Genomic DNA, 25160 nt, shown 5'->3' with positions numbered 1-25160 from the left:
ACTGAGCACAGCAACATAACACAATGTAGTTATACCGCATCAGCAAGGTCTCTCCCAGGCAGACATTTCAAGGCAGACAGGGGTTTCCAGAAGAAGCACAAAGAAACAGGCAACGTTGAGGACTGTAGACGCAGTGGTCGGCCAAGGAAACTTACTGCAGCAGATGAAAGACACATCATGTTTACTTCCCTTCGCAATTGGACGATGTCCAGCAGTTCCATCAGCTCAGAATTGGCAGGAAACAGTGGGACCCAGGTACACCCATCTATTGTCCGGAGAAGTCTGGTCAGAAGTGGCCTTCATGGAAAACGTGCGGCCAAAAAGACATACCTCCGATATGGCAACAAGGCCAAGCGACTAAACTATGCACGAAAACACAAGAACTGGGGTGCAGAAAAATGGCAGCAGGTGCTCTGGACTGATGAGTCAAAATTTGAAATATTTGTCTGTAGCAGAAGGCAGTTTGTTCACCGAAGGGCTCGAGAGCAGTACACAAATGAGTGTCTGCAGGCAGCAGTGAAGCATTGTGGAGGTTCCTTGCAAGTTTGGGGCTGCATTTCTGCAAATGGAGTTGGGGATTTGGTCAGAATGAATGGTCTCCTCAATGCTGAGAAGTACAGGCAGATACATATCCATCATGCAATACCATCAGGGAGGCATCTGATTGGCCCCAAATTTATTCTGCAGCATGACAACGACCCCAAACATACAGCAAAAGTCATTAAGAACTATCTTCAGCATAAAGAACAAGGAGTCCTGGAAGTGATGGTATGGCCCCCACAGAGCCCTGATCTCAACATCGAGTCTGTCTGGGATTATATGAAGAGAGAGATGCAACTGAGGCTGCCTAAATCCACAGAAGAACTATGGTTAGTTCTCCAAGATGTTTGGGCCAACCTACCTGCCGAGTTCCTTCAAAAACTGTGTGCAAGTGTACCTAGAAGAATTGATGCTGTTTTGAAGGCAAAGGGTTGTCACACCAAATATTGATTTGATGTACATTTTTCTTCTGTTCATTCAATTTGCATTTTGTTAATTGATAAATATAATCTATTAACATGTCTATTTTTGAAAGCATTCTTACTTTATAGCATTTTTTCACACCTGCTTGCTCTTGCACAGTACTGTAAATAAATAAAATGTCAGACAACAGTGAAAACAAACAAAGGCTTACACCAGATCAAGGAATCAAGGTTTAATTTATTGTGGAAGAGTGTTTGGACACTTGTTTATGCAGTGCTTTATTTGTGAATGACAAGGTGCTGGAGCTTAAAGTTAATGTGAGAGACCGGATGAGGAACCAGAGTGCTAAGTGTGACTGGGGCGGGGGCGGTGAGCTCCAGCTCAAATCAAGCTATGCTGACATGAGAGAAAACTTGTAAAACTATTTGGTGAGTGTTTCTGAAGAAAGCAGAGTTCTGTCTTCAGGTGTCTTTATGGTAAAACACAAAAAGTTAAGACAAAAATAAATAAAAAATCTGCAAAACAGCAATAAGTTGATCAATTAAGTAACATCCAGGAGGTTTCCTGAAACACTTGAGGTTCCCAAATATCAATACAAGGGCTACAAATATATAATACACCTTATAAGAGATATAATACACTCCAAGCAAAACATCTCTTGCATCTCTTGAGCTACAGCTGGTGAGCTGGTAGGTCCTATGCTTTCTGTAACTAATCACTGGATTGGACTTCGGATCTTTGGATGTGCATGTGTCATATAAAACGGATTGTGAAAGTAGGGAGAGAGAAGGGATAACAAAGAAAAACAAAAACAAAAAAATCACTTTAGCATCCACAAACAATACAAAAACCTGAATATATGCCAAGCAGCTCAAAATAAAAAAAAAGACTGTGTGGAAAGCAGCAAACAAGAACAACTGCAAGAGCCTTTTTTCCTCCACAGTTTGAGATCAATGAAATCCCTTTTCCAGTGTTACCAACCAACCAACCACTCAAATGGACAAAATACCCCAATCCTAGAACCTAGAAGCTGATTAAATATCAATGACAGGAACATGGATCAAATGCCTTTAGTGTCACAGTGGGAATCATTCTACTGTTGGATCTCTACAGAGACCCAGACAAAAGCTGAGGGTACGAGAGTTGCCTAATATAAAGTCTCTTATTTCCCCTAGGTTTCACCAGCTGTGCAGTAAACAATGATGCAGTTATCAATCTTCCCCATTCCTCTGCTTTGCTTTATTATCTGTTTATCCCTGAGAAAACTAGTCATCTGCTACATCGAGTGACTAGCTGCATACTAATGCTGGCCACCGCGGCCGTTGCTGACGTCAAGCGGGATACAGCCAAACCTTTAGAGCTATTTTTAGACGGCCATGAAAATTTTATTTTCTCTGCCTCAGAACACCAGCTCAACAGTACAGTAAAACTATAATAATAATATTATTATTATTCAGAAAATCCATAGGTGGGGCTAACGTTCTGCATTTGGATTTAATTGAAATGTACAGTGAGGGAAAAAAGTAATTGATCCCCTGCTGATTTTGTACATTTGCCCACTGACAAAGAAATGATCAGTCTATAATTTTAATGGTAGGTGTATTTTAACAGTGAGAGACAGAATAACAACAAAAAAATCCAGAAAAACGCATTTCAAAAAAGTTATAAATTGATTTGCATGTTAATGAGGGGAAATAAGTATTTGATCCCCTATCAATCAGCAAGATTTCTGGCTCCCAGGTGTCTTTTATACAGGTAACGAGCTGAGATTAGGAGCACTCTCTTAAAGGGAGTGCTCCTAATCTCACCTCGTTACCTGTATAAAAGACACCTGTCCACAGAAACAATCAATCAATCAGATTCCAAACTCTCCACCATGGCCAAGACCAAAGAGCTGTCCAAGGATGTCAGGGACAAGATTGTAGACCTACACAAGGCTGGAAAGGGCTACAAGACCATCGCCAAGCAGCTTGGTGAGAAGGTGACAACAGTTGGTGTGATTATTCGCAAATGGAAGAAACACAAAATAACTGTCAGTCTCCCTCGGTCTGGGGCTCCATCCAAGATCTCACCTCGTGGAGTTTCAATGACTATGAGAACGGTGAGGAATCAGCCCAGAACTACACGGGAGGATCTTGTTAATGATCTCAAGGCAGCTGTGACCATAGTCACCAAGAAAACAATTGGTAACACAGTACGCCGTGAAGGACTGAAATCCTGCAGCGCCCGCAAGCCACCCCTGCTCAAGAAAGCACATGTACAGGCCCGTCTGAAGTTTGCCAATGAACATCTGAATGATTCAGAGGAAAACTGGGTGAGAGTGTTGTGGTCAGATGAGACCAAAATCGAGCTCTTTGGCATCAACTCAACTCGCCGTGTTTGGAGGAGGAGGAATGACCCCAAGAACACCATCCCCACCGTCAAACATGAAGGTGGAAACATTATGCTTTGGGGGTGTTTTTCTGCTAAGGGGACAGGACAACTGCACCGCATCAAAGGTACGATGGACGGGGCCATGTACCCTCAAATCTTGGGTGAGAACCTCCTTCCCTCAGCCAGGGCATTGAAAATGGGTCGTGGATGGGTATTCCAGCATGACAATGACCCAAAACACACAGCCAAGGCAACAAAGGAGTGGCTCAAGAAGAAGCACATTAAGGTCCTGGAGTGGCCTAGCCAGTCTCCAGACCTTAATCCCATAGAAAATCTGTGGAGGGAGCTGAAGGTTCGAGTTGCCAAACGTTAGCCTCGAAACCTTAATGACTTGGAGAGGATCTGCAAAGAGGAGTGGGACAAAATCCCTCATGAGATGTGTGAAAACCTGGTGGCCAACTACAAGAAACGTCTGACCTCTGTGATTGCCAACAAGGGTTTTGCCACCAAGTACTAAGTCGAAGGGGTCAAATACTTGAAATACTTCTGCAAGAACTTCAGTTTCGCACCACCGTAAAAAAATTGATACATTATATTATTTGTAAAATAGTGCCAATGTTACTAAATTAATAGCACTGCGACGTGTAAAAATATTCTTGGTGATGCAAACATGCAGTACACACAGACAGTATACATATTACGAGTGACCATGCACCGGTTCCGGAGCTGGACTGTTTTTGTTAGTTATATATACATATATACACATATATACATTATATACACACACACATACTTACATACACATACATGCATACAGTAACCTCCAAAACTATTGGCATCCTTGATAAAGTTGAGCAAAAAAGGTTGTATAAAATAAATACAACTATATTGTAATTTTCCAACATGTGGAAGATATTGTAGTTTATTATTAATGATTCAAGGGAATCAACTACATCTTCACTCGGTAGATTCTGTAGCTATGTGGCAAAAAGTTTTGTGCTCTGACTAAACTAAAATAGAACTTTTTGGCCTAAATGCAAAGTGTTATGTTTGGCACAAACCCAACACAGCACAATACCCAAAGAACACCATCCCTACTGTGAAGCATGGTGGCAGCATCACATCATAGGGTTGTTTCTCAAGGCCAGGGACTGGGGCACTTGTCAGGTTAGAAGGGAAAATGAACAGAGCACAGAAAGTAAAGAAAGTACAGAAACGTCCTTGAGTGAAACCTCTGCAAGGGCAGACCCTCTGCAAGAAAGCTGAAACTGGGAAAGAAGATCACCTTTCAGCATGACAATGACTTGAAGCACACAGACAAAACTACACTGGAGTAGCTAAGGAACAAAAAGGTAGATTTTAGGTAGTCTTTGAGCTGCCCAGTCAGAGATTGCTGTCGATCAACACTCCCCAATTAACTTGACAGAGCTTGAACAGTTTAGTAAAGAATGGCTAATTACTACAAAATCTAATCTACCAAAGTTGATAGGGACCTATCGTAACGTAATTGCTGTATTAAGTATTAACTCGGGGACTGTGTTAAAAAACTTTTTAGCCATCAACAGTATGGACTATGGTGTGTAGATAAGTGGAAACAATTCTCATTTGAAATGCAGGTATGAGCTCATGGGGAGTAGCAGAAGTGCGTGGCCGCTGGGGGATTTAAGTGTTGCAGGTACAAGCATATATGTTTTATATTATTTTTATCTTTTAATGACATTACATGGTTTTATATTTATTTATTTATTTTTGTGGAAATCTGCATGTTTTTCTTCAATATAAAGCTGTGCTTGAAGGTTGAAGGTTGAAGACGAAAAACAAGGCAACTTTCTTAGCGGCACTCAAACTGGGTTTAATATTCGGGATGACTCCATGGTACACACAGAGCTTTGTCTTTCAGATATGTTGCAACAGACTTAAATGCTATATTGGACAAACGGAAATACAAGAAGACAAAAGCTATACTTCGTACTGGCAACACTATCCGACATCTTACTCCCAGCTCCTCTATCTATAAACACATTTTTCTGTATAGAAAAGGGGCGGGCAAGGTAAACCAGTGTCAGACATACTAATAGAAGATCACATACAAATAAATGCATATTGCACTCGGTATTGGGTTCATTACAAGCTGCGATAGAAACTAAAACAGTTTGTGGTCTGAGACAGTGGACTGGGTGTCCGTCAGGTTGTTCACAGCTGTAGCGTCAACACATTGCCACAGCAACTCTGAACTCTGAACGAACCTCAATGGAAGAGTATCACCTGCGGGCAGTTAAACTACGTGGAGCTACTTGAAAAATACACCAAATACACTCCAATACGCTCCAATGTTTCGATAATATGATCATTTCAGATATTGTTTTTAAACGAATAGCAAACAAAGTTCTTGGCAGGGAACATCCACACAAAACAAAACTGAAATACTGTTACGCATGTATAATTTTTGTAAAGTGACACATCGTTCTTTTATATGTATATATATATATTTTATTTTTATTTTTAAAAAGAATGCTGAGTCTCCCTATCTCCCCAGAAGTGCTCCCCCCCGTGCGCTCGTCCCCGAGATGCAAAGTGTAAATTAAACAGATTATAGACGATGATGTGTGTCATCATTGATATACAATATCGGCACAAACCTAGTATAGACTTTCTATAGGCACTGTAGTAACAGAGATAGAGATTGATAGATAGAGATATACAAATTATGATAAAATAATAAAATATGGCCTGAAGTGAGTGAATCATTACAGCAGATTATATACATACACATGCTTTGTTTTGCATGAATAGAAATAACCGTGGTGAAATTAGACTTTCATAATAATATCAAAAAATACCTAAACAAAATACCAAGACGCCTTGAGATAAGATCATAGGTCAAGCTAATTATTTCACCTTGCATTCTATGCTGTCAGTGCTTAAATTACTTTAGTCCTGGGTTTGAACTCAATACAAGGATTGCTTTATTGGCAAAGGGCAGGATTAAACATGACGGTGATTAATTAAAATCGCACAGCCTCTTAATGGGGAAATTAATTTGCTTTCACTGCATGCATCAAAACTAAGCTATGATGATTGAAAATGGTCCAAATTCGAGATGAAATAAGTATATAGAGTATACCAGTTTGTTTGATCTTAACAACTAGGCTATATATTTTTTCTAAATCATGACATTTAGGTAATGCAGTATTAAATTAGAAAGGTTTAGAATATATGATTTGTATGATGATGATGATGCTGATTAGAATTAATAACAACAATAACATTATTAATACAAATAATATCTTTAACAGGTTTAGTATTAACAGCTTATATTACATATTCATAGTAGTATACACAAGAAAGATCCATTATCAGCTTATCCCTGTTGTTTTGAACAAACAGAACAATTATTCCTCCATTACAATGGTTTTAAAATTCTGTACAACAGCTGTCTTCTGAGATTGTATTTTCTCCCCCCCCCCCCCCTACATACTTACTGGAAGATGGTCAAAGTGAACAGCATTAGGCTACAGCAGTCACTGATGTTAATGTAATGTGTAGATAGATTTCTCGTCTCATCATAAGTCCTGAATAGCTTTTTCATGAATATAAAATAATGTTTAATGCTTCACTGATTAAAGATAAGTTTATATTCATGAAAGGTATATTGGCTTGCCTGAAAGGTATTTCAGGTACTTAATTCCACATACAAAATGAAGGCAAAGGAGAGAAAAATACATAATGGGCCATTCTCTTACAACTAATTGTTTAAGCTTTTGTTCTACTTTTCCATTTCTCCTACATTTAGTTTAAAAACAAGACACAAAGGAAAACCTGACTGCATTCCTCTACACTGACTACCACCTGTCTTTTACACATAAATAGATATAAGTCGATTCCTTCAGTCTAATAATGAGAAGACAGCAAACAAGGGTTTCAATCCCTTTTGGGCACAACAGTCTTAGATGACCCACTGGGCATCACTTGAGTATTTCTTCAGAAAAAACACTTGCAGAGGAGTTATTAAGAACATTACCATGGTTAGATAATTTAATTCAATTTGACAAAGTTTTCTCTCTCTCAGATGTTTTAATGCCAATAATACAATGTCAAATAACTTGCACAGGTGAGGAAATTAACATTTCTGTTCAGGGACGATCCGGCAGTAATTGGAAAAAGTGTGAGCAGCTGTTACTAAGGCAATCATAAACTCAGGTTTAACCATTTCGCTCGCCAGAGGAATGAACACGGTTTTCTTTAATGTGCAAATGTATGTACAGGAAATTAATTTGGAAAGTTTTACAGGAAACTAGAGGGGAAATAGCTGTTTGCACAATACCTTTGGAAGCCCAGATAGGAATGTCGAAGTCATATTCCAAGTGACCTCAAATTATCGTTCATGTTCTCTGCGTTCATGTGCTATAACAACAGTATTGTGTTTCAGGGTGCATGTAATTCTTTGCAATTTCTGTGCCTTTCTTTAATGGAGATGTTTGTAGAGTACCTATGTTTCAGATGATGAATGAACCGATTAACAGAGAGTCTATTACACAGAGGCTATTCTATAGCTTATTAATTAGAAACGTAATTGTAGGGTTTAATAATATCTGTCAACAACAACAGTAAGACCATTACAACAAGTTATATTTCCACTTATACATTTCTGTTCTCAGCCTTTACAGCAGTGCTTCTTAAACTTTTTGCAGGATCCACAGTGATCCTGCACCCCATCCGGTAAAGTTGTCGACCTGGGGGGGAGTTCTGATTTGACCGGGAGTAGTGGGTAGCGGGGAATAAAATTAACACCCGCCACGCGCCAAATGCGGGTAGATTTAGGCAATGGTGGGTAAATCTGTCAATCTTACCAGCCACTTTGGCGGGTAGCCAACAAGTGTACGGGAACTCAACTTTTTAAAATTTCTCATAGCGTATTTGTCGATATGTTTACAACGTCAACAAATTAATTTGTATTTTGAGTGTTAGTATGTTGGTATGGCATCTGGACAGCCTTTGGTCCAGGAGGACATATTTCATGGAGAGCAATAAAGCAGAAGCTAGGTTCCTGCAGGCTAAGGATGTGGAAAAATAATTACTTTTCATAGTCGTAACTACTGACTTTTTAATGACCTGGATCAAAGTGTTTTAGAATTATTACAGAAAAGGAAAGAGGACCGCAACAAACACATTAATATTACACACACAGCCAGCTATTGCTATTTATTTGTTATTCGCTGTAACGAATGCACACGTGTGTTTCTGAACATAGACTGGCAGTCTATGTTGAGTGTGGTTTGGAAATGTGGAAAAGTATATCGTTTAGTCAAGTAGATTGTAAAAATTAGCTAGATAGATAGGTCTTATACATTTTGTATTTTGCTGTTGTGACCTGAAAACATTGCCACAAAGATGCTGCTGTTGAAGCTCACATTTTTAAACAGGAAATTGAATGAAAACTAATAAAAATTGAAAAATAAAAACATTTTGGTCGGTCAGTTATAGCTGTAATTGCAAAATATTCCTTTACAAACAGTCACAACCTTTATAGTTAATTTGAAATTGTGAGAATAAAAAATTGTGATAATGTTGGGAAACAACAATAATACGAGTCTGACACAAGATGCATGAGAGTTGACAGGTCTGCTGTTATTATGCCATTTCCATACATCTTCTAATAATGTATTTTCACATAGATATTTATTTAACAAAGTTGTTGTGTTAGATAAGTATTCATCAATTACAAAGTATTAATTTATGGGGAAACGATTTGTGATAGAGACTTCTCAGCATAACTGAGATTCTGCTGAAAAGAACCATGTGCAGTTTGTGTACATTGCATCTTTGCTGGCATTTGCACAAGTGCAGAACATAGGCATGGTATTGACCAATGGAAAGGATGTTACAATGGATCTGTCATCAGCCCTAGAGATTTTTTACCCAATCACAGACTGTGTCTATATGAATATCTAGCCAATCCAAAGGATTTCTCTCAGCCCTAGAACTCTCATTTGATAAAGCAGGCGTCACTGCTGCAGAGCGCACTGGTCAGATGAGAGAGAGAAACTTTTAAGACTTTTACATTGTAGCTTATAAACAATTACTTTTAATGACAACAACATAAATTTTAATGACATTTAAAGACCTTAAGAAAATACTTTGAAATGTAATGACTTTTAATCATGAAACCCAGAGAAGGGAGTAGCAGTGAAGAGGAAGAGGAGTATGAAGAGCGACAAAGTGTCACCATTTAACACCCCTTCTCATGTGTTAGTTTAGTGTGTTTATACAGATTACCATTAGCTTCCATGTTATTGCATACACCGATCAGCCATAACATTATGACCACCTGCCTAATATTGTGTAGGTCCCACTTTTGCCGCCAAAACAGCCCTGACCCATCGTGGCATGGACTCCACTAGACCTCTGAAGGTGTGCTGTGGTATCTGGCACCAAGACGTTAGCAGCAGATTCTTTAAATCCTGTAAGTTGCGAGGTGGGGCCTCCATGGATCGGACTTGTTTGGCCAGCACATCCCACAAATGCTCGATTGGATTGAGATCTGGGGAATTTGGAGGCCAAGTCAACACCTTGAACTTGCGATTCATCAGACCAGGCCACCTCCTTCCATTGCTCTGTGGTCCAGTTCTGATGCTCACGTGCCCATTGTAGGTGCTTTCGGCAGTGGACAGGGGTCAGCATGGGCACCCTGACTGGTCTGCGGCCACGCAGCCCCATACGCAACAAACTGCGATGCACTGTGTGTTCTATCAGAACCAGCATTAACTTTTTCAGCAATTTGGTTCACCGCTTTTCCTTCCTTGGACCACTTTTGATAGGTACTGACCACTGCAAACGATGCTCCCGCACACTCTACTAGCAAGTGTTATAATTCAATAGAATGTTTTGATCACAGACCTTATAACACTTGCAAGTAGAAACAGTGTGTGGGAGCATGTTTTTTTTCTATCCAGATACATCTCCCTCATACACACCTGTGTAAGAGTCTATACAGGTGTGCGATTAGCTTTTATTATTGTAATTGATTAATTACCTTAATAAATGTCATGTTTTAACATGTTCACGACACATTTACGCACCCTCATGCATTTTTGACTGGTTGGCTGGTAGGTTTTTTCCTTCTACCAGACACAGTGGCAAGTGGCCAAAAAGTAAATTTTAACCCCTGGTGGGGAGGGAAGGGTAGGGGGTGCTGCTGAATTGGATGGGTACCCGCATTTAAGTGCCGAATGCAGGCAAATTGAACATGATTTGGCAAATGTTCATCCAATGGTGCAAAAGATTCAAAATCAAAAGGAATAATTGCAAAACAATCTATATAAACTACTGATTACTTCAAAAACTCATTTTACAGCTCATACACTGCTAACTTCAACATTTCCCTTGGACAAACATGGTGGAAAGAACACTTGAAATGGGCAACACAACAACAAAGCACACAAATAAGGTTGTATACATAAACCCTCTGGTAGCACAGGTATTAATAAAGATTCAGCAACCTTTCCTCTGGGATTTGACTGATTGCTGCTGCAGCAATGTCAACTCAATAGGTCACTCTGTCTCAGGGAGTGTAATGATCATCTCTCTGCTCTTAATGAATTTAACAAAGAAATTTGGATTCAATCTGTCAGCCATCTAGTGCTGCCAAACTTCAACAATAAAGCCCATGGACTGCATAAACAGAAACCTGTATGTGGAAGCACAGAATTTAATCTTCACAGACTGTCCACATGTTGGAGGAATACAGACCATTTTAAAGGCTGTATACTTGTGTTAGCAGGGAATTGCAGCTTCGACTCAGAAGCACACAAATGATTTGTATATGGTATGAAAGAGACACCATTAACTCAATGTTGGAGGCTAAACAACATTAGGCCATAAGCTCATCCCAGACACTGATCATCTTCAAAGTACAGTACTGCTGTGTTGGCCTATGGAAGACTCCCACCAAGGAATAACTCTGGAGTTAAACAGCTGCCTGAGCACATTTCCTCGGGAAGATTTTCACAACCTCTCCTCACCCTGTCACTATATGGAGATAGAGCCTGTGAGATAAGTTATACAAAACAATAAGCTGTCAAAAGCTTAAACTTTATTCTTTTTTATTATCAGTTCTACAGGGGCCATCAGGACTTATGGTTGGTCTCTCACTATTGCAGTGTATTAGATTGTATTTTTCTAGGTCATATTATGCTGTATTGTATTGCCTAATTTTATATTGTATTGTGCACTTAATTGTGTTGTTTTGTACTGTATTGTACTTTACCCAATTGCATTGTGTTGGGTTGTGGCGTACTGTATCGTGTGTGGCACTATGTTGTGTTACAGTGTATTGTAATTTTGTGTTGTGTGTATACTCACATCAGCACAGGCCTCACTGCGTTGTTCATGTTGCCATAGGCCGCTCTTCCCAGTAGCTCCCTGAAACAGCTCTCTGCCAAGATGGCGGGGCTCTCTTCTCGTTCTCCGCCCGAGGGTGTGGTGGGAAGGCCCGATCTGAGGAGGCAGAGTACAGAGAATAGACAGAATGCATGAGAATGGGGCTCATATGCATCTGGAAGAAATAAAACATTAGTGTTGCAGCCTGTCTCAGTCAAGCACCCTCTTGCAGCTGTAAACTAATGTTACATTAGCAGACTTGCATTTGGATGCTTGCCAGCTCCATACTTAGAAATGGCATAAGAGGCATGCCAAGCAAAATATGGAAATGTGTAGGAGGGAAGAGAAAATGTTTGGACATTTTGGTTCTAGCCACTCTTATTAATTATGAAAAATAATCAAGACAGAAAAAAAAAAATAGCCCCAGAGAATAAGGAAAATAAAGAAATAAGATGAGATAAGTATCCACATTTGAATATCTAGTTCTCTACTTATGAATGCTTCACAAGATGTTTTCTTTCTTCCATTGATTTAGTATCCATTGCATTTGCTTATTCCACAAGATTGTTTAGCTTACAGTTTACACCCTCCCCCTCTTCACTCACTTCACTCAAAGTGAAATCTTTAGTTTTTTCTAGGTTGAATCGGCAGTCAAATTCTGAAAAGATACCAGAGACAAATGGATTTAGTTTACTGAATAGTATTTATTAAAATGATTCAGTGTAAAATTTCTAATGAAAGGTGTGCCTACTTTTATATATACAGTCTGTTGCCGAGATTGAGATTGTTGTTGAGATATAGGAAGGAATTCCTCTAAAGCAATTTGCTGAGTTAACGAACAAGTTTGGTCATTGAGATTAAATTATCAGTACTAATCAAATCTTTGCATTAACCTCATTCAAGATGACTATGGGCAGGTTTTGCATTTCTTCAATTGTAGCGTGTTCAAATTAACTTTTTACACTCTTTGAACTTCTTAGACGCAAACATTTTTAAAATTGACATTATAAGGAATATAGGTATGTGATGCATATCAAATAAAAATAGACAAACTTTGACATTTTGACATTTGTGACCTTTTCCTCCATTAAAGTCTATGGGAAATTATTTGATGACAATTTTATGTTGAAATTCCACTCAAATTGAAACTTGTAGATGTTGTTGGGTGAAAATAGCATAAGAAATGAAGGAATAATGCACATTTGAAAGAATCTAGCCTATGTGGAAAAAAATGTGTGCAAAATTATTCCATTATTCCAAAAGGGCCACAAACATGTAGGACCATTCAAATCAAAGCATACAAACTACAGAATCAGTTTCTGCATTGCTGATCATGATTAGACACACTATATTACAACACTATCACCTTCTTCCCACCAAGATAAATAATAGCATAACTTTGAAATATGAAAAATGAAATTTATTATTTTTTAACAATTGGTAATTAAAAAAGTTTTGGATCTGATTTTGTCAAACTGATACTGGTCAAACTATTAACACAAACTGAGTACAAAGTTGATAGAAATTAAAGGAGTTATGATAATTCATTTTTTATTTATTAAAAATAGCAATTCTCGACCCCGAGTTAATTTGTACCCCCTACTTTGCAAGTCAATATCTCCACACAGCAACGTCAGATCTTAATCTTGGTATCATTTGAAAGCCTCTACATGACAGATTTAAAATATTGCCATGTAAAGCACAAACGTGTCCAATGCCTTAACAAATATATGTCCCATCAACTATATTCCAAAATTATATTCAACAAAATAGGGAAAGATACAAGGAGGAAACGAGTGTGATGCAACTGTGTTAGTATCTCTCAAAATAAACTTCTGCTCAGCTTGAGTCAGAGACAATTAGATGACAAATTTCCTCATGGACTGGCAGCAGATGGGCTGTAGGCTGCAGTTCCTCAGGAGAAACTAATTCAATTTTGCTCAGCCCACACAATGTACATACCTAACTTCCCATATTGTCTATTCGAGTTAAATACTTCAGCCAGACTCTGGGACTTAAGCAGATATTCCTTCGGAAATTAAGTTTCTGCAGCTTTTTGTGGCAGAAAAAGCCTCTTAAAACAAGTTAACGAATTTGATAGAAATTGCTTACTGCATTGCAAGCATACACTGCATGTTAAATGAGTTTAGCCAGAGCCTCAGTATTTTGGTTTTACTGAATGTGGAGTTTCACATATTAAAAACTAAAACTAGCAGGAAACTGTGGAACATAAAACCTAAGGGCAAAAATGTAGCCAAAATGCAAATCAAATAAAAGATGCTGATGTGATTCTGAATCATGTTTCGATCCGTGTCCGGCAGTGGTTAGCAGGTAATAAGAAAATCAATAAACAGCCAGTGTTAGCTACTGGCAATCAGCAATGGGCAACAGTGTGGAGCACTAGAAGGGTCCAGTCTCCCTAGGTTCAAATCCCAGCTGAAATATTACTGACGTTTCCTTAAATCTATTTTTACCACTGATACCAGTGAAGAGTGTTCTTAAGAAGACAGAGTTGCATTATGAGAGTCTGGTAGGAGGGAAAAAAACAACTATTCAATATCATCTGTAATGACCTGTGCTCGGTAGAAATGTGACATCTCGATGACAGACACTGAACATGCTAAACTGCCTGCAATTCAAAGAAGGACAACACTTGTTCTAAGTGCTGATGTATATGAGAGATCCACAACATGGAATCAATATCTCTGTGTCAGTAATAATCTGTTACTTCAGCATCATGTTTGTGCCTTGTAACCAGACATTATGAGTGTCTACACATACAACATGAATTTCAAATGATCAATCCATTCTGCATTGGCAAGGGAAAAGCCAATGCAATTTTAGTGATGCTTTACTTTCACAAAGCAGAGGAATAACAATATACTAATTTCCATGCAAAGCAAAGTCTCAATATTTTACAGTAAATATAAAAACACTTTGTGAGAGGAAAAAAAAAAGAGGGAGAGATTTCTAAAGCAGTGATTGATGAATACAGTAAATTATATCTTAGCAGATCATTAAAAACTGGAAATGACATAACCTAAGACAGTGAAGCAATTAAAACTATATTCAAGGTCATTCTTAAAGTCACTACATTTCAATCCATCATAAAACACTGTTTATAAACTGAGAGGTATAAGAACAAATGCAGTTAATTAGAGACTTAAACCTATTCCCCAGTAACCAGCCATTTATATGCACCTTCTGTAGTCATGTCACGCACAGTTTCCTGAGAAGCAATTAACAGAACCAAATGCCCTTGACCAAAGTGATCCTAAGTGCTTCTCCCCCCCCTTTTATTTTCAGCCATTCTCCATGCTTCATCTTAAGGTGAATCATTAGAACAGATTAATAAAATGCCAATAATGGGTTTTCAGTGTGGATTTGTTTTTTGTTTTTTTGTTTTTTTTGGTGGTGCTTGTCTCCACAGACAGAAATGCTTTCAGATGGAAAGACAACTTCATTATCAGGAATGTTGATGCTGTGTGGACACAGATACTCCTGTCACATTACAGGCACACCTACTGCATAACTTTATGAAAAAGAAAAAACATATAGATAATAAATTGGCTTATGCAATAAAACAAATATACAGTGTCTATAGAAACTTTATACCCCCTTGAACTTACTTTCAGTATTTTTTTGTCTCAGTGCCTTAGAGTTTCATGCATTTAACTGATGATTTATTTCACTTATCTACACACCATATTCCACACTGGTGATGGGGGAGAAAAAGTGAAATATTATAATTTGATAGGTCTCCAACCCACCTTCTGGAAGCAACTTTGGCAGCAATTACAGATATCAGTCTGTTGGGACTGGTCTCTACCAACTTTGCACACCTAGATTTGGTAATATTTGACCATTCTTTACAAAACTGTTCAAGCTCTGTCAAGTTCCTTGGGGAATGTTGATGGACAGCAATATTCAAGTCATGCTACACATTTACAACTGGATTAGGTGAGGGCTCTGCCTGGGCCACTCAAGGACACCTTTTTGTTCCTTAGCCACTAAAACACAGTTTTGGCCGTGTGCTTCGAGTCAAAGTCATGCTGAAAGGTGATCTTCTGTCGCAGTTTCTCCTTTGAGGTTTCAATAATTTTAGGTGCCAATAATTTTCCCTTGTAGTCCAAAAAGTGAAACATCCCCATGACATGATGCTGCCACCACCATGCTTAACAGTAAGGATAGTGTTCTTTGGGTGATGTGTTGGGTTTGGGCCAAACATAACACTTTGCATCTAGACCAAAAAGTTAATTTTTGTTTCTTCAGAGTGTTTTCTGGCATACTTAACATGGGATTCAAGGTGGACTTTGAGTACCACACAGGACAGATTTGTGAAGTGCATGGGATATTGCACATGCACAATCTGACCAGTCTTGGTCATAAAACCCGGAAGCTCTTGCAAAGTTTCCATTGGCCTCTTGGTAGCCTCTTTGATCAGTCTCCTTCTTGCTCGGTCAATCAATTTGGAGGGACTTTGTGGTGCCATACACCTTTCACTTCTTAAGAATCAGAAGTGTTCTCCAAGGGATATTCCAGGCCCTTGATATTTTTATGTACACAGTTTCTGACCTGTGCCTTTCAACAACTTTGTCCCAGAGTTCTTTTGAAAGCTCCTTGGTGCTCATGGTGGAGTTTTTGCTATTAAATGCACTACTCAGCAGATGGAGCCTACAGGATCTGCTTAATTTGTCCTGAAATTATGTGAATTACTAAAAGTTAACATAGGTGGAGATCAGTTAACTTTTTGTGTGATTTTGAAGGTGACTGCTTACACCTGAGCTAATTTAGGGGGTGGACACTTATCCAACCAAGGTATTTCAGTTTTTATTTAAAACATTATTTTCTACACATTTCTAGAATATTGTTTTCCACTTGGAAAAAATATACATTTTAATTCCAGGCTTTAAGGAAAAACAAAGGTGAAAAGGGGGGTGTAGACTTTCTATAGGCACTTTATGTGTATATCTGATCCATGTGAAGCTTAAACATTACATTTACATTTTGGATACATTTCACTGACATTTTAGCTTAGCTGCTCTTGTGCTAGTGTACATTTTGAATCTTACCTCAGAAGATCTTACCACAGACTGCTTTCAGAGCATTAGTGGAGTACTATGAGAACCATATGAAACAGCCAACAGCAGATAATTTTGGAGTTGAGTAAATATTAATATAAATAATTAATGTATTCTTTCTTTCTTTGATGTTTTTCAGTAGGAATGAGCTTGTATTCCTTTGAAACTGACATTGTTAATTTATGGGTTACCCATTTTATCGTTTTTTTTTTTTTTTGTACTGTAAAACTATGTCAGTCCTTGAATGGAAATAACTTGTAACACCAGCTATCTAGAGGAAGCACATGAGACACATTGATTCCCAGATGGTGTGAGGAGTGGCAAGGACTTATCAATTTAGTAGTTTGCCAGATCCCTAAAGCCAACAGAACAAAAGGTTCTCAGGTTTTCATGTATTTGGAAGTCCTTTGTGGAGTCCTTCAGCTGAACTGCAAACTATGCAATTTTTTTGCCTGTATGTGTGAGTTTGCGTTCTCACCCTGAGATGCCAATAAATCTTCCTCTCTTGTTCAATAATTGTGCATCATTCTGTATTTCTTGATATTACTATAGCAATCAATGACTTTAAAAACTTGTAATCCTATCTGGCTGAATAATATAGTCTGGAGCCAGTGGGCAGACTTGCAGGCATAGGATTTTGCTTAAGAACATTGGCAGGGGTCATAATTAAGCTGTGTTCTGAAAGATAAGACTATGGTTACAAATTATCAAATTGTTCTCAACTTCTAATTATATTACAAAAAACAGGATAAAATACAAAAATAAATAAATTACTTAAATTGAAGAGTATTTTAAGAAACAGCTAAGTTTGGTGTACTAAATCACAGTCTGAATAGTCAATATGTGAATCTACATTACTTTGACAGCTGAGCCTATAACTAAAATCTTATTTCAAAAGTCTCCAGTTGTTGCAGCATTGAAATTACAGGTGAGGTTTTAGATGAAGCAAGAGAATATCACAGGATACAGTGCTAATTTGGAAACTGGTACAAAAGAAGAATTATATTTGTATTATTCATATTCATATAATCTGCATCAAAGTAGTGCTGTATGTACGCCGCAGAAGGTGGAGTGTGTTCAATATCGAATTCTGTTTGCAAAACACAGAGAGGGGAAAAAAAAAAAAAGGACTGCAAATGGCTGCTGATGACATTGCTGTGGCTCCAACAGGGAAAATCGGAGAGCATAGGTGGAATTTCTATTGAAGCAGACAATTGACTGCACAATTTCAGATTAGTGCTCAGATGTGAGTGAATGAATAGACGCAGGAGAAATAGGCTGGTTTACAGATGGGTGGCTGAGTAAAGCAACAAGGAGCAGTGGGTGGAATATCATGATAAACCTGAAAGCCGCTCTGCTGCAATGAGCAAGCCTGCTGTCAGCTCTGTGCTGCGGCACCATTAACGGAGCTCGGAAAAACAGAGCGCATGAGTCATACAGTGTGTGCATGAAAACATATACAACAAGACAAAATATGCATAAATATGTATATATACACACAGTAACACACAAAAAACAAAATGAAGTCAGGTCTTCATAAAAACAAATTCCGCCCCCCTCCTCCCCCTCGCCACAGTAGTTTTTATATCTGACAGTGGCATGAGATTCATACTGTAGGAATGTTTGCTAAAGCATAAATTCCATTGAGTCAAAGGGAGAAGATGGGGTACAATAAATGTGCTTCGCTTTCGGGTGAATTGTATAACAGAACTTTTAGACTTGCAGAACCTCAGATAGACATTTGAAAAGGGAAATATATGAATTAGATTCCCCATTGAAACAGCACATTTTTAATTATTTTAGAAAGCTTTGGCTGAAATGTTTAAGATTACTTTCAAATACAATATAGAACCGAACAATAGCCAATCGATATTAATAAGTTGTGATTATAAACACATCGCATACACCTGTAAGCAGACCTAATGTCCAGCGTCACTGGTTTGTTTGAGCAGATTTGTTTATTCCCAGCATGCATTTTGTTTAGGCCACCTTTTCGCCCGCATATGTGAACACACTTAGGCCTCCTAAAACTGCAAATGTGAACGGGGTGTCTGAAAAAAGCAGGACTAAATTTGAAGTGGCACAGGGCCGGCATAATAATTGTGAATGGGGTCTAGTTTTGACCTGGCCCTGGGCCGGCCTAAATCTCAATTGTGAACGAGGTCTAAGTTAGGGTTGGTAATCTTATTAAAGATTTACAAGGAAAAGTTTGGAGATGCCAATAAACTGCCTATATATTTTTGTTTTGTTTATTAGGGGAAAACAATACAAGTTTTGAGCATAACAATCTTATTTTGAAAAACAATCTAAACTAAAATAATTTATGCTACTCTGAAATGCACATGTCCCCTCTCCCTCTGCCCAGGCCTCTCTCACCTGTCCCAATCCTCTGCCTCCTGCATGTTGAACAGCATTGAGGGGATGAGCTTGTCCATGTGCTGAGGCTCCCAGATGATGGCCTGCAGTTCGTCATTCACAGTTTTGCGCACCACGCCCTGTAGCCCCTTGATTCCTGCCATGCGGATCCTGCAGGAGCAGAACACACACCCACACGGGTCAATTAACAGGGGATGGCAAGGGGATATTCTTTGTCATAGCACTCAAATAAAATGGGCATCCAAAATGGAGGTCTCAAAAGATTGGGGTCTGGGATCAAAAGACGTGGAATCCATTGAGCATTGTAAACAGATGTGGGGTTGAAGAATTTTGCTCCATTTCAGTTCCACCTCAATTCAATCTACTTTGTTCTATTTGTAATGCTGGGGTCACACTACACAATTTTAAGCCTGATTTGAGCCCGATCTGGCCCTCACAACAAATCGGCACTGATCACAACAAGCATCCTGGTCGGGACGCGTCCCGCTGCCGATGGTCGTGTAGTGTGAGACGGGCCGCGATGCCATCGCTTGCTCTCCGATCCAATCATAAGCTTGTCGGAGCCCCTACGATTTTATGAAACGTTTAATATTTACGACTCGATCGGCACCGATCATGGAGGGTTACGTGATCAACAGCCAATGAAAGCTGAGCTGACTGAAGACAAAACAAGAAACAGAAAGAATAAACATGTCAGGAAAATAACCAATGGTTGTTTTGGGGCAGATTATTTTAAAATGCTATAATACAGGGAAAATAATATTATCAAATACAAATACCAATTAGTATCTGTAATTGACCCAGGTCTGCGCAAAATATCGATCCCTACAATGCGATGATCATACTGTGGGATGGATATAGCCTGTGTGTTGCTCAGCTCCAGCTCTGACACAGAGTATACAGGCTATTGCCCTTGACTCCACAGCCATGTCTTCACACACATCCTTTTTTCTCTCCGTTTTGTGTGTTTGTGTGACCTGTAAATGTCCACGTCCGTGTTTGTTTACCTTTTCTCTGGATGGATCACGCACGTTTCTGCGAGATGTGGGAAGTTTAGAGGCATGGAGGCAATGACATGAAGATGCATGAAAAAACAAGAGATGGATCCTAGAACAAACAAAAATGTGACATCTTTGAAAGAGCACTAATGTTAAAATGGCAATGCCCCGGACAGATTGCTGGCAGAACAAATCAAAGATGGAAAGAGGAAATAGCAAAATGACATAGAAGGTGACCACATAAAAGACAGGAAGATGAAATGCTAAACTTTTCAGACATGACATTGTAAAGGGTAGCTATAGATCGAAGAAAATTGAAAAATCGTGGGGAGGCCTTCATCCAGCAGTGGATCAATATTGACTAATGATAATGATGATGATGATGTGTGTGGTTGCACGCTTACATGTTTATATTTATTTGAACAGCATAACTGAAATTTTAGACTCAAAAGAAAATGAAATTTAAATTAAAAGAAAATCACTTGTTTGATCTGTTTCTGGGATGGAGGAAAGCTTCTAGAGTTTTATGCCTGGAATGAGTCATGTTTGGCTGTAGAGATCACACCTTGCACTGTGCTTTTGTTCATTAAGCATCATGAATAGAAACACAGTAGCCTACGTTAACAGCTTTAGTACACAGAAAAGCCAATGACAACACATTCAAACTTAAACATTTAACTTTAAGAAAGACGGCCTTTTAAAAGCTGATGAAAGGTTTGCGTTTGAATTCTCTGAGAAAGGACAGAGAATTCTAACCATATGGCAGTTCCATGAGCCTTTTCAAAGAATTGCTATGCAGACAGCAATTGTATGGATTGATTTTTTAGAGGAGAAAAAAACAAACAGATGTGTGCATCTACCCATGCACCTGCTGTAATGTTTAAAGGCAAACAATGTCTGAAGACACTCTCTTGGGATTTAAAAAAGACAACATCAAGGCATGGTTATAGTGTTGTATGTAGAAAAGAAAACTATTTTAATTTAATTTTACTTTAAAATGCCAATACATGGAATTCAGATTGTTTGAAGTGTTGTCTCTTACAAGTCCTTGAACCACACACTTCATTCTGCATAATTCTCACTGCAAAATCAGACCACTTTTATCTGTACTAGGGTGTGGGGATGTAATACATTGAGATAAGCAGGAATAAATACTAATAAACCAGTACTGAGGATATTTATGAAGGGTGAGTTATCAAGAAAATTGATCCCGTCTTGGAATTGAATTGAAATTTGTATCATTTGTCAACAGGTGTTCACATTCACCATCTCAGTTCAAAGACTGCTCTGGGGTGCTGCACAGCCTCTCCAATTGCAGGATTTCACAGAAATATTCACTCTACCTCCCAGGATTTCTCATGCTCATTTCCATTCTCCTCCTGAATGCTTTTGTTTTTTTATGTTTTACTAAAGTGTGTAATTCGCCTTCTCAATATGAAGCTCTTCTGCATTGGTGTGAATAAATACTACCTTTAATTCTGATTTCAGATTCACATTTCGTATCTATGCATGCGTTGTTGATCAGCACACTGCAATCAGGCTGCTACTCCATAATCTTCTGCTGTCACCTGCAGTATGGAAGTTTAAACCCCTCCTCGTATTCAAGAGACTGAGGAGAATACCTAAAAGCCATGCAAATAACAAAGCACCCTCCACTAGAGGGGGGAAATACACCACGACACTGACAGTCAACACACCGTGCATGATTCACCCTCTTGACGTTTCTGCACATGTCCTTTTGATGGAGCTTGAGAAACGGTTTTCAGCCCAGACACTTGCATCACTATCACAAAAGATTTCAGTTTTTAACCAAAAGTCACACTCTCAATATGCTGTTCACAGAAGAATTGTGGCCACTTTAAATTAACAGATTAAATTAACAAGACAAATTAAAGGTGTTTGTTCTTAGATGGTGAAGCAGTAACCAGGCTAGTTAAACGAGAAGAGTAAAGAAGAACTTTACTGGAATCTAAATAAAATTAAAAATATAAAAAGGAATCTTCACATCTTTACTATGAGTGGTCTAAAACCACAATCACCATCATTATCATACTGATGTAATGACAAAAACAACAAATGAGTGTAAAGCATGCAAGCCCCCAAGCATTATGAATGTTTTGATTGAAAATGTTTCCTTTAACTTTTAATTGAAGCATTAAGAAACTAGCTTGCTGTGCAACGGGTTTGATTATCTTTTTGGCAAAAAAACAACATTGTTCATTTACTGGCTGAGCTGACATAAGATTCAGATCAGTGCTTTTGATAAAAGAGCAACATTCTCCAGTGCCTTTACCAAAGTCTTTTTGCTGTTAGTACAGCAATACTATTGTGATATTCAGAGATTGATTTACATTAAAATGCAATATATTGCCAGACCTGGCTACCATATATTTGAGGGGTTGAGCAGTAGGGAGTATGGTGGGGAGAAAAGTTAGCTTCTTTTTAGTCATTCACTATAAGATGATGCTTTCACCTTGATCTTTGGCCACGCACACCAGTGGTGCGTTTGGTGTGGAAAGAAGGATGTGCATGCAGAAAAGAATCTCATATCTACTTGTAAAATTTGGTGGTGGATCTTTTATGTTATGGGGCTGTTTTGCTTGTACTGGTCCTGGGGCCCTTGTTAATGTAAACGGCATCATGAAATCTACCAAGTACCAGGACATTTCAGCCAAAAACCTGGTTGCTTCTGCCAGGAATTTGAAACTTAATTGGATTTTCTAGTCACACAATGACCCCAAGCACACATCAAAACCCAAAAATTATCCGGCCCCCATGAGGTCTCATTTGAACAAATCCGGCCCAATACCTAATATGAGTCTGACACCCCTGATCTAGACTGATTGAAGTGGATTGTACAGGTTATATCAATAAGGGATAATCGCTTACACTTAGATTAATCTCATCAGTATGTTTCATGGAAAGAGCAGGTGTTCCTAATGATTTGAGTTTCGAAAACACGTATACCCTTAATTAATTCATTAAAAATACATTTTTTATAAAATCATTAAAATATCAAATTTTAGGAAAACTAAACACTTGCCTTGCATGGATAGATGACACAGCAGTTAAAGAAAATAAATTAAGTAACTGATTCAAATCTACAACAAGCAAAACAAAAAACAAGTACAAAATCTAAATGCATGATCCCTGCAGTCAGACTAACCCCCCTGGCCTTTCATGTAGATCTGTTTAACTTCATTATTTTAGTTCTTAATTAATAATAATAATAATAATAATAATAATACTAATAATAATAATAATAATATTATAATAATTCCCAACAGTACTTACATAATTATTTATAGGCCGCTAACTAAAATCTTCAAATTAACACTTAAAAATTAAAAATGCAAATGTCATACCAATCCACAAGAAAGGGGACAAAACTGAGAAGGAAATTACAAACAAATCAGTCTCACCTGTATTACTTGTAAAATTTTGGAAAAAAATATTAGAAAGAAAATAGAGGAGCATCTTCATGAAAACCATATTCTTGGTGATAATCAACATGGGTTTAGAAGAGGCAGATCATGTCTTACTCATGTATTAGATAACTGCAGATCACATGGATGTATATAATATGATATACTACGATTTTCAGAAAGCTTTTGACAAGGTTCCACACCAAAGACTGATCCTCAAATTGGAAGCTGTAGGTATTCAGGGCAATGTAAGTACATGGATTATGAACTTGTTGATGTATAGGAAACAGAGGGTGTCAATAAGAGGAGTTGCTTCGAACTGGAGTGAGGTTGTTAGTGGAGTTCCACAGGGATCAGTACTAGGGTCTTTGCTTTCTCCAATCTGTATTAATAATCTGGACTCTGGGATTAGCAAACTTGTCAAATTTAAAGATGATACTAAAATACAATCTCGGCAGCACAGGTTATTGAAAGGGATAATATTCAGGTGTGGACTGACACCTGGCAGATGAAATTCAATGTGGACAAGTGCAAGTTATTACATGCAGGTAACAAAAATGTCCACTATAATTACACTATGGAAGGAACAGACCTGGAAGACGTAATGCATGAGAAAGACCTAGGAGCAGGGGTGGCAAACCCTGATCCTGGAGTTCCGCAATCCTGCAGGTTTTTCAAGTCTCTTTAAATCACCAAATCATTGGATACCTTGAAGACATGGACATTTTGCCTAATTAAGACCCACAAATGGTATAATTAAGCAGTTAATAATCTGGATAAAATAAAAACCTGCAGGCCCATGGCTCTCAAGGACCAGGGTCAGCCATCCCTGCCTAGGAGTCTATGTGGACTCCTCACTTTCCCCATCCATACAATGTGAGGAAGCAATAAAAAAAAAGCAAACAAAATGGGTATTTTGTCAAAAGTGTAGAATCTAAAACAAGGGAAGTAATGTTAAGGCTGTACAGCTCACTAGTTAGACCTCATCTGGAATACTGTATACAGTTCTGGGTTCTACACTTCAAGAAAGATATCTCTGCTCTAGAGGCAGTTCAGAGGCGAGCAACCAGACTTATTCCAGGTCTGAAGGGAATGTCCTACTGAGAGATTGAGGAACTGAACCTTTTCACCCTGGAACAGAGGAGACTACGTGGGGACTTGATTCAAGTCTTCAAAATCATGAAAGGTATCGACAACATCAAACCAGAGGAGCTTTTCCAGATCAGCAGGGACACACAGTTGTTACAATCTGGAACAAACTCCTTAGTGATATGGTTGAAGTTGGTATTTGAATTTGGGAACATTCAAAAATAGACTGGACGTGATCCTTGGATCACTTAGTTATTATTGGACACCAAATGAGCACGATGGGTCGAATGGCCTCCTCTCATTTGTAAACTTGTGAAAAAGTGAAGGAGCATCAGTCAGAAGCCATGAACTTATATAATACATATATACATACACAAATAAATATATACACACTAATGCAAAAGTAGATTTAAACATTTCTGAAAAATAGGACAAAAAAATAAGAATGTAAAATTTAACTTTCACAGAGTGAAAGG

At 38.4% G+C, this 25160-nt stretch overlaps 1 protein-coding gene across 4 annotated transcripts in view; it reads right to left on the bottom strand.

Annotated features, from left to right (window-relative positions):
* Window positions 1–25160, bottom strand: part of efr3a (EFR3 homolog A (S. cerevisiae)) — a 124235-nt gene that overhangs the window by 38581 nt on the left and 60494 nt on the right. For all 4 annotated transcript variants that reach the window (XM_066687498.1, XM_066687508.1, XM_066687525.1 and 1 more), the window contains exons 7-8: window positions 19173–19322; window positions 11698–11832 (exon numbers count right to left, since the gene is read on the bottom strand). In XM_066687498.1, coding sequence (XP_066543595.1) covers window positions 11698–11832; window positions 19173–19322 — 285 coding nt within the window. The remainder of the gene's footprint in view (window positions 1–11697; window positions 11833–19172; window positions 19323–25160) is intronic.

This window comes from Amia ocellicauda, chromosome 2 (assembly GCF_036373705.1).
Source record: "Amia ocellicauda isolate fAmiCal2 chromosome 2, fAmiCal2.hap1, whole genome shotgun sequence".
NCBI classification, from domain to species: Eukaryota; Metazoa; Chordata; class Actinopteri; order Amiiformes; family Amiidae; genus Amia; species Amia ocellicauda.
The sequence above is the reverse complement of the archived record's forward strand: the minus strand, read 5'-3'. Positions and strand labels throughout refer to the sequence as shown.